General features: G+C 34.0%; 3 protein-coding genes across 13 annotated transcripts in view; 2 read left to right on the top strand and 1 right to left on the bottom strand.

The window, feature by feature from the left end:
- sd (TEA domain transcription factor 1 homolog scalloped) overlaps positions 1–4506 on the top strand; it is a 53423-nt gene extending 48917 nt beyond the window's left edge. For 7 of the 9 annotated variants that reach the window (XM_068303764.1, XM_068303766.1, XM_068303759.1 and 4 more), the window contains 6 exons: positions 315–355; positions 419–611; positions 674–736; positions 805–977; positions 1042–1276; positions 1335–4506. In XM_068303764.1, coding sequence (XP_068159865.1) covers positions 315–355; positions 419–611; positions 674–736; positions 805–977; positions 1042–1276; positions 1335–1448 — 819 coding nt within the window. In that variant the 3' untranslated portion in view covers positions 1449–4506. The remainder of the gene's footprint in view (positions 1–314; positions 356–418; positions 612–673; positions 737–804; positions 978–1041; positions 1277–1334) is intronic. The other 2 variants (XM_068303767.1, XM_068303763.1) reach the window with 1 other exon arrangement.
- A 2049-nt stretch (positions 4507–6555) lies between these two features.
- LOC137587373 (E3 ubiquitin-protein ligase RNF185-like) lies at positions 6556–10521 on the bottom strand. Of its 3 annotated transcripts, none has more exons than XM_068303756.1 (4): positions 10364–10521; positions 7997–8713; positions 7755–7921; positions 6556–7688 (listed from the first exon to the last, which is right to left on the bottom strand). In XM_068303756.1, exons 2-4 carry the CDS (start codon positions 8617–8619, stop codon positions 7588–7590), a joined length of 891 nt encoding a protein of 296 aa, XP_068159857.1. In that variant the 5' UTR covers positions 8620–8713; positions 10364–10521; the 3' UTR covers positions 6556–7587. The 3 variants fall into 3 exon arrangements, with proteins under 3 accessions (XP_068159857.1, XP_068159858.1, XP_068159859.1); XM_068303757.1 differs by having other exon boundaries at positions 10426–10506; XM_068303758.1 differs by lacking the exon at positions 10364–10521 and adding an exon at positions 8960–9065.
- Positions 10522–11526: 1005 nt separating this feature from the next.
- LOC137587366 (DGAT1/2-independent enzyme synthesizing storage lipids) lies at positions 11527–16647 on the top strand. The gene is made up of 3 exons (XM_068303735.1): positions 11527–11659; positions 14877–15543; positions 15632–16647. Exons 2-3 carry the CDS (start codon positions 14887–14889, stop codon positions 15782–15784), a joined length of 810 nt encoding a protein of 269 aa, XP_068159836.1. The 5' UTR covers positions 11527–11659; positions 14877–14886; the 3' UTR covers positions 15785–16647.
- Positions 16648–16717: the final 70 nt, after the last annotated feature.

Below are 16717 nucleotides of genomic sequence, written 5' to 3'. Positions count from 1 at the left end.
TAAAATAATTTAAAAAAAAAAAAAAACAGAAAAAAAAAAGAAAAAAAAAAATGTTTTCCCTAATTTAAAAAAAAAAAAATTTTTTTATTTTTTTCTAAAAGGAAAACTTTTTTTTGTGGGGTTTTGGTAGTTGACGTACAAACAACAGTTTGTTTACGAAATTTTTGTATCCTTTTGTATGTAATACTCGCCAAGTAAAGCTCTCGCCAGCCATTTGATCAACTCATCCTGTGTAACAACAACAAAATATCATTCTAATTGAAACAGAAAGACTCGAGAAACCACAAACTAACTTGCCTTCTTCTTCGTTTTAGCAATTTTGGCAACCGGGATTACAGCCGAGCACGTCGCAAGAGTAAGTTGACAAATCCCTCTAGAACATCAATGAAAACATACGCATTTGCATTGACCACAATAGTTTCTATGATTACAGCATTAAGCCGTTCGCCCAGCCACCATATCCAGCCGGGAAACCCTCGACAGCGGTATCGGGTGATATCGATGCTGGTCTGCCGGCCGCACAATTGCCATGGGAGGGTAGGGCCATTGCCACGCACAAATTCCGTTTGCTAGAGTTCACGGCATTCATGGAAATCCAAAGAGATGATATGGTAAGAAGCTCTGAGCCTGAACCTGAAACTGAACACACACTCATCGTTTGTTTATATTTCAGTATAACCGTCACCTGTTTGTACAATTGGGCGGCAAGCCATCCTTCTCCGATCCACTTTTAGAGGTATGTATCTATATATCTATCCATCTATATAAAAGAAAATAAGTTTTTTTATTTCTTTTGATTTGCAGACAGTTGATATACGACAGATATTCGATAAATTTCCGGAAAAATCCGGCGGTCTCAAAGATCTCTACGAAAAAGGTCCGCAAAATGCATTCTACTTGGTTAAATGTTGGGCGGATCTCAATACAGATATAACGACTGGCAGCGAAACGGGGGATTTCTATGGTGTAACCAGCCAGTAAGTGAAACTCATTTCAAATTGGCTTCGATGGCTTTACAACAAATTGAATTTCTCATCCTAGATATGAAAGCAATGAGAATATTGAACTTGTCTGCTCGACAATCGTTTGCTCCTTTGGCAAACAGGTGGTGGAGAAAGTGGAAAGTGAATATTCACGTTTAGAGAACAATCGCTATGTATATCGCATACAGCGTTCACCTATGTGCGAATATATGATTAATTTCATACAAAAGCTAAAGAATTTACCTGAACGCTATATGATGAACAGTGTACTTGAGAATTTTACAATATTGCAAGTGAGTACAATGACATAATCTATTTTAGAGATATACTTATGAGCCATTTCTCTTATAGGTAATGCGAGCGCGTGAAACGGAAGAGACACTGCTATGCATAGCGTATGTGTTCGAGGTGGCGGCCCAGAATAGTGGTACCACGCATCATATCTATCGCCTTATAAAGGAATAGCATGAGCTGCATGAAGCAGCGCCCAATCATCTGTCCGCAAACCCCACCAATGCACAAATCAGCGAATACAGCAACAGCAGCAATAATAATAATAATAATAATAGCAGCAGCAACAACAACAACAATAATAATAATAACAACACCACCAACAACAACAATAGTAATACAAACATCAGCATTAATACTAGAACCACCAACACTGAAGAAATCACACAAATCGATAGATCAGGGGGAGGAGGAGGAGGAGGAGCAGGAGCATCAGCAGCAGCCGCCGCCGTGGCCATTATCAAACAATCGCCAACATCACCTCAGGGATTAGCCTCAATGACAGCCCTGCAAGTGGATGAAGTGCTCTATGCTCAAACTGCTACAGAGCAAAGCTATCAACTGCAGCCACAAACACATCTTGTCTCCTATGAGGAACGTCCACCACCACCGCCCTATAGCAATGCTGCTGCCACTGATCAACAGCAACAACTTACCACATACGAACAGTTTCTCAAAGAGTATACTAATGAAAGTTCAGCACTTAATTTAAGCGGCGGCCGTGAACACGATACAATAACAACAGGAGCTGTAGCAGGACCAGGATCAGGAGCAATAGCAGACACTGGATCATCAACCATAACAGCTGCAGAGGTAGCAGCAGCAGCAGCAGCAGATGATATCGATTCTGATCGAGAGTTACGCATGTTGAGGCAGGTGAACGTGGCTGCTGCCGCTGCCATGGCCGCTGTGGTAGCTGGTGCCAACAATTCATCGGCTGGCGAAAGGCCCCCGGAGGCTAGGGACTCATCATAAGTTAGCATAAACAAGAAGAAAGTGACCTAGAACTAACAAGAAACACAACAAATGCAGACGACCTTTGATTAATGATGATAATACATATATTAAGTAAACGGGGCAAACGATTTGTAATCTGTTCAAGACAATACTATATACATACATACATAGATATACATACATACATACATATATATTTGTGAAAATTCCGTCGATGTGTGTGTTTGCGTGGGTGTGCGTGCGTGTGTGTGTGTGTGTGTGTCTGGGTCACTTGTTGTTTGTTTCTTCTCTCACTTTTCGCTTGTTTTTGCATTCAATTTGAAATCGAAAATTTCGTTCAGTGTGGAAAATGTTGCTTTGCGGATGTTTTGTAAACTAAAACAGAATTAAACCTATACTAAAATGCTAAATTTAAGTAAGAAACATAAAAGGAAAAGAATTCTTTACATACATTTACATCAAAAATACATTTAAATGATCTCAAAGTTACTTAAAAAATATTTTTTGTGTGTAATTTGTTTTTGTATTTTGTTTTTTCTCTTTTTCCCTGTCCCCCACTGTTCCCTCTTTCCCCCCACAACATTGAATTTTTGTTGTTTGTGTGCGCTGATTTTAAATAGAAAAAAAAAAAACAACAAGTATCGAAAAAGAAGCAACAACAATAACGCCACAAGGGAAATGCATAGTAGATTTTTTTTTTTTTTTTTTTTTTGCTATGTGTCCCAATGTATGACTAATTATTTTATTATTATAATAATAATATTATTATAATTTTTTTTTTTTTTTGTTAAATAGCTTTTAAATGATGTAAAGAATTGCTTAAGTTTTAATTTAAAAAGAAAAAAGGAAAGAAAAACGAAAAAAAAGGAAAAACACACACAACATAGTAAAGGAAGAAGAAGAAGTTTTTTTTTAACATAAGTTTTAGAAAACACGGGGAGGGATTTTAAAATTTTCGAAATGTATGTACATACATATATCAGTACACTTGTATGTGTGTGTGTGTGTGTGTAAAAGAAGAAGACTAATAGTTTTGGCAGAAAATAGTTTAAATTGATTTTCATAAATTTTGCCCGAAAAAATCTGTTAAAATTTATTTCTCTCTTTCGCACTTGCCACATACATATTCATATTTGGTGTGTGTGTGTGTATTGGCATCTCTCTCTCTCTGTGTGTGTGTGTGTGTATGTAAAGCAATTCATTAAAGCATGAATCGAACGATCCACCGTTATTTAAATGATTAACTATTTGATTTAAATTTCAATTAAAATTAGATTTAAATTTAAAGAGGAAAAAATGTTCTAAAAAAAATTGCTTTCACTTAGCTCGAAAAGTTGAAACACAAAAAAAAAAGAAAGAAGAATACAATATAAATTATAATAAAATAAAATAACATAAATTAATTTAAAAAAAGTAAACATTAAAAACAAAAAAACAAAAAAAGTAAACGAACTTGTATTGTAAATGTATAAATTAAAATTATAAAATTAAATGTATATTTAGATGTTAAGTCTCTTAAATACAAATACACATATATATCTACACGAATAGATATATATATGTATACATATACACACATACTTATAAAGATCTAAATGAAAAATTAAGAAGAAAATTAACATATTTATAAATGTAAAGTATTTCGTTGTTGTACGACTAAAACAAATACGCATTTTTTTGTTAGTAATAATAATAATGATGTAATAATAAAATAGACAAAACAAAAAAAAAACACAACAAAAAGTAAAGAAAACAAACACACACACAAATATGAGAAATGAAAACACGAAAGGACCGCAACAAAAACGAAAGTAAAACAAAACTAGAAAGTCGAAAATCGATTATCGATTTACGCAAAAAAAAAAAAAAAAAAAAATTGTACATTTTTCTCGAGAGCAACAACAATAAACTAACAAATTTTTTGGGGTATAACAAATAACAATAATAAATTTAACGAAAAAAAAAAAATACAATATATACATGCATACATGTATATATATATATACATATATATATGTGGATACATGGAAATATTTTACTAGAAGCGGTCTTTAAATTACTTAAAACCCAGAAACGAAAGCAAATCTAATAGCTAAGCGAAAAGCAAATCAATCAACCAACAACAACAACAGAAACAACAACAACAACAACAATACAAAATACATTAACTAACAAAGCAAACCAATAAATAAATACAAAAATGAAAGAAGATTTAAAAAGTCGAAAGGAAACCGAAAAGCTAAAAGGAAACAGTGCCTAACACAGAGAAGCAAAAGTATTACAACCATAAAGTATGGAAAACAAATTGTCGATCATGATCGAAAAAATCGAAAGATATTCATTTTCTAATTTCAACCCCAAACTTTTTATTATAATTGTATTTGTTTGTTTTATGCCAAGCCAAAACATTTTTCTGAATTTCTTTAGTAGTTTTTTTTAACAACATATTAAGCAAAGTTTTAAGGGAGAGATTTATTTATAAAATTAAAGGCAATTTCGGGAAATTTCAACACAAAACAAGGGCGTAGCCAGGTAGGGGCAAGGGAAGAGTAGTTCTCTCCTTCATTGTATATATAGAGTTTCAGATTTTGTAATCTGGTTAACGAATTGGTTAAAAATAGATCGAGTTCTTTCCGATGTTCTATATAAATTTATAAATAATTCTCTTCCTTTGTTTCCTGTTCGTCTCTCTCTTGAAGTAAAGTAAAAATTTGCTACTAAATCTCAAAATTCTCTTAAGAATCTGATGAATATATATTTCAAATAAACACACACACACACACATGCAGTAAGAAATTTAGTTTTTAATAATTCTTATTTTTGTTTTTGCTATTCGAGAGCTATATAGAATACACACAACTTTTCACACACACACACACACACACACACACATACATATGTAAGTTCCTGTTGAAAATTGCCATCAAATCAGATTTGAGTCACAATTTTTTTGGGGTAGGGGGAGAGGGGATAAATTTTGGGGTTCTAAGGTAAAAAGAAAACTTTGGGGAAAACTTCTTCTTCTTCTTCTAGACTTCATGCATAAGTATGTGTGCGTATTAAATGGGTTTTTATTTATACATATATGAAATAAGGTAGCAGTTGATCGTTCGATCACTTCACTAGGCTAAAAAAATGTGCAAAAAACAACAAAAAAGGAGGATTAAGAAATTATGTTTAAAATGCCAGCAATCCCCCAATATTATTTTTAAAACAAAAACAAACAGCAAGTTAAGTTATCTTTTAAATTACATTTTGGCTTTTAGAAAATTTAAATATATATTTTAACATTTACACTTAATATTTTGTTTCGTAAGGCAAAGGAAAGAAAGAAAGAGAGAAAGAAATGATGTCAAAGCAAAGCAAAGGAAGGGAAAGTTTCCGCTAAATTGTATACACACATGTAATTGATCGCAGGATAACACACAAAAAGAAAAAACAAAACAACAAAATCATAAAAATAAACACAAAAAACAAAAAGTGCTTAAAGGAATGCAACAACAAAACAGCAGTAAAAAGCGAAATGCAAATAAAATTAGATAATAAACTGGAAACAATAAAATTGCAATTAAATTTATACACAAAACGATTCTAATTGTAATTGATATACATATATATATATATGTATATGTATATATATGTATTGGGTTCTTTGGTCTGCAATGGATTTTGATTTTCAAGTGATTTCAGAATCAGAATCAATTGCTCATCTATTTAGCCCCTCGTATATTGTATTTTGTTTTATATATACATACATATATACTTGTCATTACAACAACAACAACAAACGAAAAAAAAAACAAAAAGGGTTGAGCGATAAAAACAGGAAGTTATAGTAGTAGAAAGTTGGAAGAAACATGTGAAATTTTGCGTAAGGAAAAATGTGTCATTTTAATTTTTACACTGAAATGCATTAATAAAAATTTTAATATATTAAAAAACAACAAAAAAAAAAAACGGCATCAAATCTACTATAAAAAAAAGAGTCATGGGTTAACGATTTAAAACTTAATCAAACAGCTTAAAAATACATTGCGTATACGTAATAATAGAGTTGGATTTACCTGCAAGTAAAAAATACCACCAAAAGCCGGTTGAAACCATTTCTATTGCATACATAAGGGGGCCAAACTCCTCAAACAGAACAGAAAACAGAGGACAGAATTTCTAGTTCCAGTGGATTTTGTGATAATGATAAGAATTATCAAAAAAAATATTAAGTCTGGTTTTGTTTTTGACTTCATTTTCAGATCAAATCTTTAGTTATTACGTCCAAATACATTTACCATAGATCCTGTTGGATTGAACAACAATTTTTGCTGGATTTATGTTTAATTCACTTTTTATATTTTATTCATTCATATATTTATAAACATTTAAAAAACACAAGAGACGTTTTTGAATGACTTTTTAAATAATACACACACACAAAACAGAGATTATGAGTAAATCAATAAAATATGAATAAAATTTAAAACAAAATAAAGAAATATAAGAAACAAAAAAAAAATAAATTTAAGAGAGAACACGGATTGATCAATTACAATATAGGCAATCTAACTCAAATATGTGTGGCCTGCCTGGTGTGTGATTTTGTCTTTTGTTTCGTATTTTCATTTCCTTTTTACAATTTTCTCATATACATACAAATATGTATGCGTGCGTGTGCGTGTGTGTGTGTGTGTGGGTGTGGGTGTGGGTGTGAGTGTGTGTTCTTATGTGTGTGAATATATAGATAGGTAGATATAATGATAGACTTTCCCAAGAATATATAGAAAGGATTTAGATTAGTTTGGCCTTATCAGCATTAATTCATCTGGAGAGAGTTCTCAATTCTTATATAGACACACACACACACACTCATGCACACTACCCACACACTACACACACACATCACACACCTCTGGCTAAAGAACACGAATAGAATTAAATTAAATATGACATTTTAAATGTACAATTGAAAACGAAAGACGACGTCATGAAACGCAAAGTTTCTTCTTTTTTTAGCTAATCACAACGGGAAACCGTGTACTCCTACATATCCTCACCGACGATTTTTTTTCTCTCTCTATGTGTGTGTGTTTGTGTGTAAATGGGTGGCTGAGTGTGCGTGTGTGTGTGCCTGTGTATACTTTCTATTTTTTGATTTTTACTTTCTGTTATGGTAATGACTGCTGGAATTTTCATATCTTTTTTTATCGCCGGAGGATACTGTGTGCTAATTGTTGCTACTTTTCACGCGTTTTCGTCGTCATCATCATCGCTAGTCGTCGTTGTCCTTGTTTGGGATTGCCTAAATTGATTGAATAACGATTGCTGCGATTGTTGTTGTTGTTGTTGTTGTTTAGGACTCTGGCTATGCAAAGAGCAGCCATCCAATGCACAAGAAGGCCAAATAGAGAAACAGTCGGGACAGGGCCTGTTCGTCTTCATTCTGAGTGTGTCCACGATTGTTAGCTGAGCGAGAGGGAATGTGAATATTATGAATAAGAAAGAGATGGCATCAGTTGGAGTTAAACTTACCGCCAACTTGACGAGCTTCAAAATTTAACGAGGATGTAAAGAAACCGAATGGAAAGGCACCAATTCCAAAGGACATGTGGAAGCCATCACCGAAACCAAAACCAGGAAAACCAGTCGCTGCTTCTGGCTCTGTACGTTGACCAGCTGGTCGCGGTGGTACTTTGTTTCTATTGAAATAGTTGGAAAACAATAAAATGATTTCCAAACGAGATTTATATGTACATATCTGTATTATAACTTACCTTGGATCCTCTTGGCGTGTACTATTCCGTCCATAGAGCGGTATGACTTTATCCTTATCGACGGCTGCCTTGCAAACGGGGCATAATTTCCGATTTGGTCGCGTTAATAGCCATTGATGGAGACAGGGCCAACAAAATAGATGGCCACACATGCTGACCACTGCATCTTTTGCTGTATCCAGACAAATATTGCACTCATATAGAGACTCCTCTTGTTCTTTATCCTTTTCATCAGTCGTCGCTGATCCGGATGCTGTAGATGTTGATGTTGATGCTGCTGATGATGATGTTATTCCTGCTGCTGCTGCTGCTGATGATGATGATGCTAATTCGCCATTGGTTATTGGTGATTCATTCAGATCGGCAATATTACCGCTAGCCAGGGCACTGCCTGTGAAGGAATATGATGTACTGGTAGTCGATGATCCAACATTTGGCATTTCTTTAGTAGTTGTTTCTGTTGCCGTTCCCTTGCCTGTTGCACGTTGACGTAAAGTCTGTTCCGGTTCAGTTTCAATTTTGGCCCAGCCAATATTTTGAGTGTCCACCATGGGATTAACACCGCTGCCAACTCTATTGGCAGCCGCCCTCGACGTGCTAGGCAATTGTAGCTCCTCCATCATTAAATCTCTATAAGACAAAATATATAATCCGTGTTGTTCCTTTACGTTTGGTTAGTTCTCGTTTCGTTTTGCAGTTCCTCTAAGCCACGTCACACTGCAAATAATATAGAAAATGCAATTTCTTAGTATAAAGTATAGTACATTGCTGTTTGTTCTCAATATGGCCATCGTGGGAACAAATGCGGCTGAAACTAATGGGCGAAATTGGGCCCTACATGATGCGGGGGTGGGTGGTGAAAACCTACAAGTACAGAAAATACTTTCTACCCAACCAAAACAAAGCGAATCAATCAATCAATCAATATTCCATCTTAGGATTGGCTGCATTTGTGGGACTCACCTTAAAAAGCAATCATAATGTTTGTTCCAAAAATTTTAATATCTGATAATATCGGAAATATATAACCAAAATCAAGAAAGAAAATGAATGTCAATTCAAGCCTTTTGATTTATTTTTCAAATGTAAATAGATCATCTACTTATGATGATATATATAACTAACTCGATCTGATTAAAATTTGAATTAATATTAAACTTAAGTGAACAATCCAAAGCTAATAAACTTGTTTTCAAAATGTTTTGTTATCTTTTCATTCGAACCTCAGCTGATTTTGTTTTTTTTTTTCTTCCGCCAAGCCTCAACCAGTTGGGAATTACAAGTGCGTAAAAACTGATGATGTCTTGAGAATTATATGCCAACAGCTGATTGGACATTTTTCAAGCTTGCTGTTAAGTTCCACCCTAATCCATGTGCATGGCAAGGGGTTTTCCACTGAACTGACCCCTCCCCGCTTCATTCACAAAAAGACAAAGATCCTGGCTACGCCCTTGTGTATACCATGTTTATGTTTTTTTTTTTGTTACTTTTTTGCTTATCTCTTGCTTGGATTAATTATAATTAATGTAGAATAATCAGGCAATTATGCAGTTTATCTTTAGTGCAATGGATTAATCAAATGAACGATGGAAAAATAGATAGATAGAGAATATTTCGTAAGCATACTCTTGTGACACACTGTTTGGAATTTTTTCTTGTTTTTGTTTTTCTGGTTTCTTGAATTCGTTCTCGTTTCTGCTAATTAACAGTATTCGATATGCAACTTTCGACACTAGGCCAAATTACTTTAAAGTTTGGATTTAAGTGTAGGGCAAAGTGAAGGCTATATTCCAATGTGTGTGTGTGTGTGTGTGTTGAGGGGATGTGATGGGGTGGAGCACATACACACACATGCACATACATATGTACATACAATTCAGTTTTGGAATTAGATAAACATTTGTATGTTTTGTGCATATCATGAAAAATACTTTTTTTAATACGCTAATCATTAGACAACAAGAACGTTGAAACGCGTGATGTTTATATTGTTATTCCGGTAATATCAGGTGCCGTTTTTGGAGGGGCAAAGGTTTTGGTGTAGTGTGTGAGGGGAGGGGGAGCGGTCAGCAGGTGGTAGTGATGAAGTGATGGGGCTTTGGGAATGTGTGAGTGTGTGGGCAGGGAGGGGATTGGGGGAGTGAGGCGACATTCTTCAAGGTGGAAGACAGCTTTTAGCTGATGTGTACTTTGCCTTTTGACAGGCTATACAAAAACACAAATACACGTTCACATGAAATGTATATTTAATTAACACACACACACATACAGGTATGAAACATATGTATTGTTTTTGTTATGGTTTTTAGGGCAGTATTTGCCTTAATATTTTTTGCTTTGAAAAAAGCTACAGCAATTTTCTCTTACACTTGGGTTTGCAGAAATCACCGTTATATGTGTTTTGCCATGCAAAAAATAATGTCATTTACTTGTGTTTTGCGTATTTCGTTTCCTTTTTATTTTTGATACCGATGGCGATATATCGATATTGATATATCGAATTTGTAGGTACTTTTTTAAAATTCAGTGTTGTCAAGTGTGCAAATAATTATCGATTAACGATTGTATTGCTTGTGCTATGGAACGTTAAGCCGTACTTCACGTCACGTTACGAAGCGATTTTCAAACAGTTAACCAACACCAGAAATACCAACCAAAAGGAAAATAAATAAATACAATCGAAAGCAACAAAAACACAACAGAATCTAGTATTATTAACATAAAGTGTTCGAGCAACAAATTGAAAGCACACAGACACGCAAAGACCGCAAGCACACACACTCACACACAATGTGGCCGAAGTTCTAACAAGCAGCTGAAAGACATGCAAAGTGCATCGGAAGTTTTCTTTTTATTTTTTTTTTTTTTAATTAAAAAATGTTTATTATGTTAGCAACTAAAATGATGAGACAACATCAGCAACAATTACAAAGTGCATTTAACAAATGAAGCAGGAAAATGTGAACAATAATGTGAGAGAGAAGTGAAGAAACAATAACAAAGCGGTTTAATTAAGAACGTAGCGAACAAATGCGCTATATATGTATATATATATGCATATTTACGTAGATAAAATATTACAATAAACAAAATAACAACACCAACAACAGCTGCAGCAACAAAAGACGAACGAATGCGAAAGAAAGGCAAACGGAAAGAAAGCGGCAAAAGTGAAAATTGGGCCAACAAAAACAACAACAAATGAAACCTCAATAATAAACATAAATCAAATAAATTGTTTAAAAAAAAATATATATAAAATATTGTTTATATTTGAAACCAAAAATGGAATTCCTAACCAATTTTATAAAAATCCCCAGACCATTTTGTGTGAGTAATATTAAAAATATTTTAACAATTTCAAATCTCTTGAGTAAAGTTTATTCCTTTTTCCTCTTCTTATTCTTTTTATTTAAAAACAATTTGGTTTACCTTTTTCGATATTTTCCAATGTATGTGTGTGTTTTATTTTTATATATAACTCTAAATACGTGTTTATATATATAATATAATATCGGCATTAGCATCGTACATCGATCTGGATTATTCACTATGGCTATATCGCTTTCTAACGCCGCTGATTGTCACATTCCTGCTGCCTTTGGTCTTTGTTGCACTCATTTACATATCATTCTTGGTGCTCTTCATCTACAAATTGCACAGGTAATAACAAAAAACCAATCTGTAATATTATTATCTACTTACTAATTAACACTTATGTACACACAAAGTTATAGGAGACAACAAGTTATCGAAACTAGTTAACTTTCCCTTATCTGCTTCCAATAAGAATTTTAGTAGATAATATTTGTCAATAAACAAACATTTACCAAGTAGCAAATGCCGGTTGAATATTTATAATGTCCATTGAATAAGATAGTTAGGAAAGTTTAAAGTAATCCTGAACTTAAAGCTGAAATTATAAAAATATCTATGTTGAAAAGATGTTCAAATTAAAGTGGTCCTATTCAAAATCCAACCTGATCTTATTAGATAATATTATCTTTAAAGTGGTCTCATTCAGGACCCAAGTTTCATATAAGAATCGCAAATCCTAGAGAATCTAATTAAAAAAATACGAAAAGAAAGAATTCAGAATTTAGAAGTACATAAACCTCTTTCTAATCTTAGTTATTAATCAACAATTCTCTCAAATTGCTGAAGGAAAATCCTCAAAAATGTATCCTGTTTGTTTTTCAAATCAAATGCAAAGTTCATTTGACATGTTTTCCAAGTGGAAATGTTTTCAAACTTATTTTGGTCAATGAACTGGAAAAGCAATACCAACAAAAAAAAAAAAATTTGTACTAACGACGTGTACATTTGTAACTTTGTGTGTTTGTGTGTGTAAATGTGAAAAACTCTCGACCAGGCAATCGAACTGAAAACTTCATGCTGATTGCGCAGAATTTGGGCCCTAAAGTACCCAAAGTACCAAACATTTTCCACCATTTCGTTTTTTTTAAACTCTCGAAGTCGTGGTTATGGCTTGCAACAGGAGCGAAGTCACAGTGTTTCAAAGTATTGGGGCTAAAACAAAAATCAGTTGGTAACATGGACAAGTTCAAGATTCCAAACTGATTCGAAAAGAACTCTGATATACATTGGATTGATCTTTGATAAATATAATAAATTTATCTAGTTTTCAAAAGGGGGCCTTTGGTTAACTGTTTCGCTCCTGTTTTTGACCAACAGTTAAGCAAATGATCTTCCTCTGTCCCTCTCTCTGTCTCTGTGTTTTGAGGCAACTTTTACTTGGCTGACTTTGCATTTTGAAAATATATACATATATATATAAATATAATATGTATACATAAGTAAAGGTATATATTTATACAAATGTCGGTTTATCTTTTTGACCATTTTTAACCCTTTTAGTTATTAACTTTTTTTTTTTGTTGTTACTTCCAACTCTCTAACGAACCGGTTCTACCATGCTAATTAACTTAAAAGTGGATAAACATTTCTCTAGTGATGGCCACTAGACCAAGTAGCTACCCTACTAGATACATTCGATGTATCATTAGACAATTCTCATTGATTCTAAATGAATTATGGTCAAAAGGTCGGTGAACAATTTGCAATTATATAAAACACACACACACACACAAAGAGAGATTGAACACATATTTAGTAAATACATTTCCAGCTAAAATGTCGTGGCCTTCGATAGTAGAAAGCTTTTGTTTTGTTTCTCAATTTTATTTCACTTCTTGCCCGATAAGCACTTCAATTCACAGTCATTGCTCGATCAATATATGTATGTATGTACACCCTATATATGTACCCTGTAAATACATATATACCAGTATATTGGGTATATCTATGTCATGCTGATTTCTTTATCTATTTAGAATTTTTTCTTCAATTTAGTTTATCGAATTATTGCAGGGTATGTCTGACCTATATACACATATATATGTACAAATTTCTGATATTTCTGCTGTTATTTGTTATTCTGATAAGCAAAAGCCCTCATGGGCAGACCATGAGCTGGCGAGGAGTGGAGGGTAGAGGGAGAAAGGTTTACTAAGCGCTTACTAATAGCTGCGTATCAGTTCATGGACAAAACGACGCCATCAACGCCATCAGACCCAATTTGTCATAAAAGTAATCACAGGAATTATAGAACCATTAAAAATTACACTTAAATTAATTTTGTTTCCATCTTTTATGTCATTCCGCCTTCTCCTGATCATAAAAAAACCTTTTCGAAACGACAGAATCAGGCGAGAATTAAAGATTCATCAAAATTTCAAGAGGTAATAGCTACATTTTGAAATAAATCATTCCAACTTGAAAGTAAAAATTTACTAAATGACAGCTTATTGAAATTAAGATTCGGAATATGCGAATACTTGGGAATCCTTGCTTTGCTTCTTTGAGTACTTCAAAACGGAAAACTTTTTATCAAAAATTTTGTAAAGAAATTATAGAAAAATTTGATTTGGTCAATGGTGCGTGCAATTTCCAAAAATATTATCAGCTGAGCGTACAATTTCTATTCCATTGAGTTGCCATGGCATGCAGTTTCTGTTGTCTCTCTGACGCCTCTAATTAATTGCAAAATTGATAATTGTATTTAAATTTAGTTTGGCAATGGCCATGGCAATGACAATGCCAATGCCAATGCCAATGCCCATGACAGGTGTTATCAGTGTTTGAAATAAATCAATGAGTTCACACACAACACACCAAACACACCAATCACAAGGTGTTTTCATAGTTCTTACTCTCGAATGGTCTTATTCTCTTACCAAAAAGAGCAACGAGACTGATAACAAAGGGCAACAACACACACTAATCATTGCGAATTATAATCATTTCCATCAACAGAACAGTAAACAGAAAACTGTGAAAGTCTTTTTATCTTTCAATTGGAAATGGATTGCTATTCAATCATTCAAATCAAGAAAAGAACAAGAAACCTGAAAACATTTAAGATGATAAGGTGGAAGGACGATATCGACTCTTATGACATTTCTATCTTACCACCTTTAAATGGAATTCATACGAATCCTATTCAATATGATTGTAAATTGAAACAATTTAGAAAATAATTTAAAATTAGTATAGGAATCTGTTGGAAACTTCGTATTGAGTGACTCAATAATAACAATAACATTTTAAATGATGGGTTTAGTTTCATATTATTATTTTGCATATTTTTGTTAAACTTGGTATTTGTATATTAATTTTACATTCAAGTGTTCGTGCCAAATTTCATAAAGATCGGATTACTATATAATAAAGCTCCCAAAACAGAAGATTGGTGGAAAAGGGAGTTTAAGATTCAACTTCTTTCTTCTTCTTTGTCTATTTTGTTGTTAAATTAACTTCTTAAACCCACAAATTTCAATCAATCAACTTTCAATCCTAGGCAAGTTATTATGCGAGCCGTGCAATCGGATCGAAATTTCTGGCAAGTGGGCCGTAAAATTGTGGCCGCCATTTGGGACGCACATGCTCGGATTTATCATGGCTATGAGGTGATCGGTCTGGAGAATATACCACAGGAGGGACCCGCCTTGATTGTCTATTACCATGGAGCGATCCCCATTGACATGTACTATCTGAATTCGAGGATGTTGTTGCAGCGGGAGCGCTTAATTTACACGATCGGTGATCGTTTCCTATTCAAATTACCCGGCTGGGGCACCATCTCGGAGGCATTTCATGTCAGTCCCGGCACAGTGCAGTCATGTGTCAGCATATTGCGTGATGGCAATCTGTTGGCCATATCGCCGGGCGGTGTCTACGAGGCGCAATTCGGCGATCACTATTATGAGCTATTGTGGCGGAATCGTGTGGGTTTCGCCAAAGTGGCCCTGGAGGCCAAAGTGCCAATAATACCCTGCTTTACGCAAAATTTGCGTGAAGGTTTCCGTCAGGTGGGCATATTTCGTACATTCTTTATGCGTTTGTACAATAAAGTCCGTATACCGGTGTATCCCATCTATGGTGGATTCCCAGTTAAATTTCGCACCTATTTGGGTGCGCCCATTGCCTACGATGAGAGCCTGTCGCCGCAGGATCTGCAAGTGAAGGTGAGTCTAAGCCAAATGAGTCTGAGTCAAATTATTGATCAAATCTTCTCTCTCTCTCTCTGTCTGTTTGTGTGTGTTTGTCTTTTAGGTAGCCACCGCCATTGAGGAACTCATCAATCGGCATCAGCGACTGCCTGGCAGTATACTGTGGGCTCTCTTGGATCGATTGCCGTCTGCCTTTAGACGACGAAGCGATAGCCTTAATCTCAGCAACACTCAGACGAAAAAGAAGGATCAATAGCCCAGAAAATCTTCTTCTTCTATGGGGGAAGAGAAGTAATTGTGAAATCAATGGATGGAATCAAAACGCAATGGAGAAAGACAGTAGAGAGTAGAGTCGGATATGCAAGAGATTCTCAGTCCATCTTCTGGTTTTTAGTCACAAATGTGTGCTACTATGCAGCCATAAAGACTTTGTTCCATGTACTTCATTATTTACATATGCATATACATATATGTATGTATTTGATCAATTTTTGTATGTTACTTAATTCTTTTTATATATATTTTTATATCTGTCGTAATACTTCCGTTTAGTGGTTATTCCAGTTCTAGTTTCTTTCTCGCTCACTCACTCCTGCTAGCTTCTTTCTTAAGTGCAATAATATACATAATATATTTAACGTTTAAAATTGTTAAACTTTTTAATGGCCAAACAATCCGATATGGATCTTCCTCTCCAAATTTTGTTGGTCGAACAAACTGAATTGAGTTAATTTTCTTTTTGATTTCATTTTTTGCTTTTACTGCTTTAGCGTAATTTTTTAGCCACATTAAAACAATTAACAAATTTGTCATACTAATTGGGTTTATTCTTTTTTTTTTTTTTTTTTTGAACTGGTGTGAATGTGTGTTGTGTGTCCATTGTGTGTGATATAAATAAGTGAAACCCCCGCCCCCGCCACAACCATTTTTACCTTGTACAATATATTGTAATCGTAGATATGTATGTATGAAGGAATTCTGTTTAAGAATTAAGAAGAATTTTTAGTCTGAAAAGTGAATAAAGAAAAGTTAACATTGATTTCCCTTTGACATAATGAGGAATCTATACTATAAATAAATAAAATAAACAAAAACTAACTATAACTATATAAACTGAAATACATTTACTTGATTCCTGATTAGAGACAATATATAGAAATTGTTTTGAATTGCAAATTACATCCTTTTG

The sequence above is a fragment of the Drosophila tropicalis genome, unplaced genomic scaffold, assembly GCF_018151085.1.
Source record: "Drosophila tropicalis isolate 14030-0801.00 unplaced genomic scaffold, ASM1815108v1 contig_158, whole genome shotgun sequence".
Taxonomy (NCBI): Eukaryota; Metazoa; Arthropoda; class Insecta; order Diptera; family Drosophilidae; genus Drosophila; species Drosophila tropicalis.
This window is presented reverse-complemented; position numbering and strand designations above follow the sequence as displayed.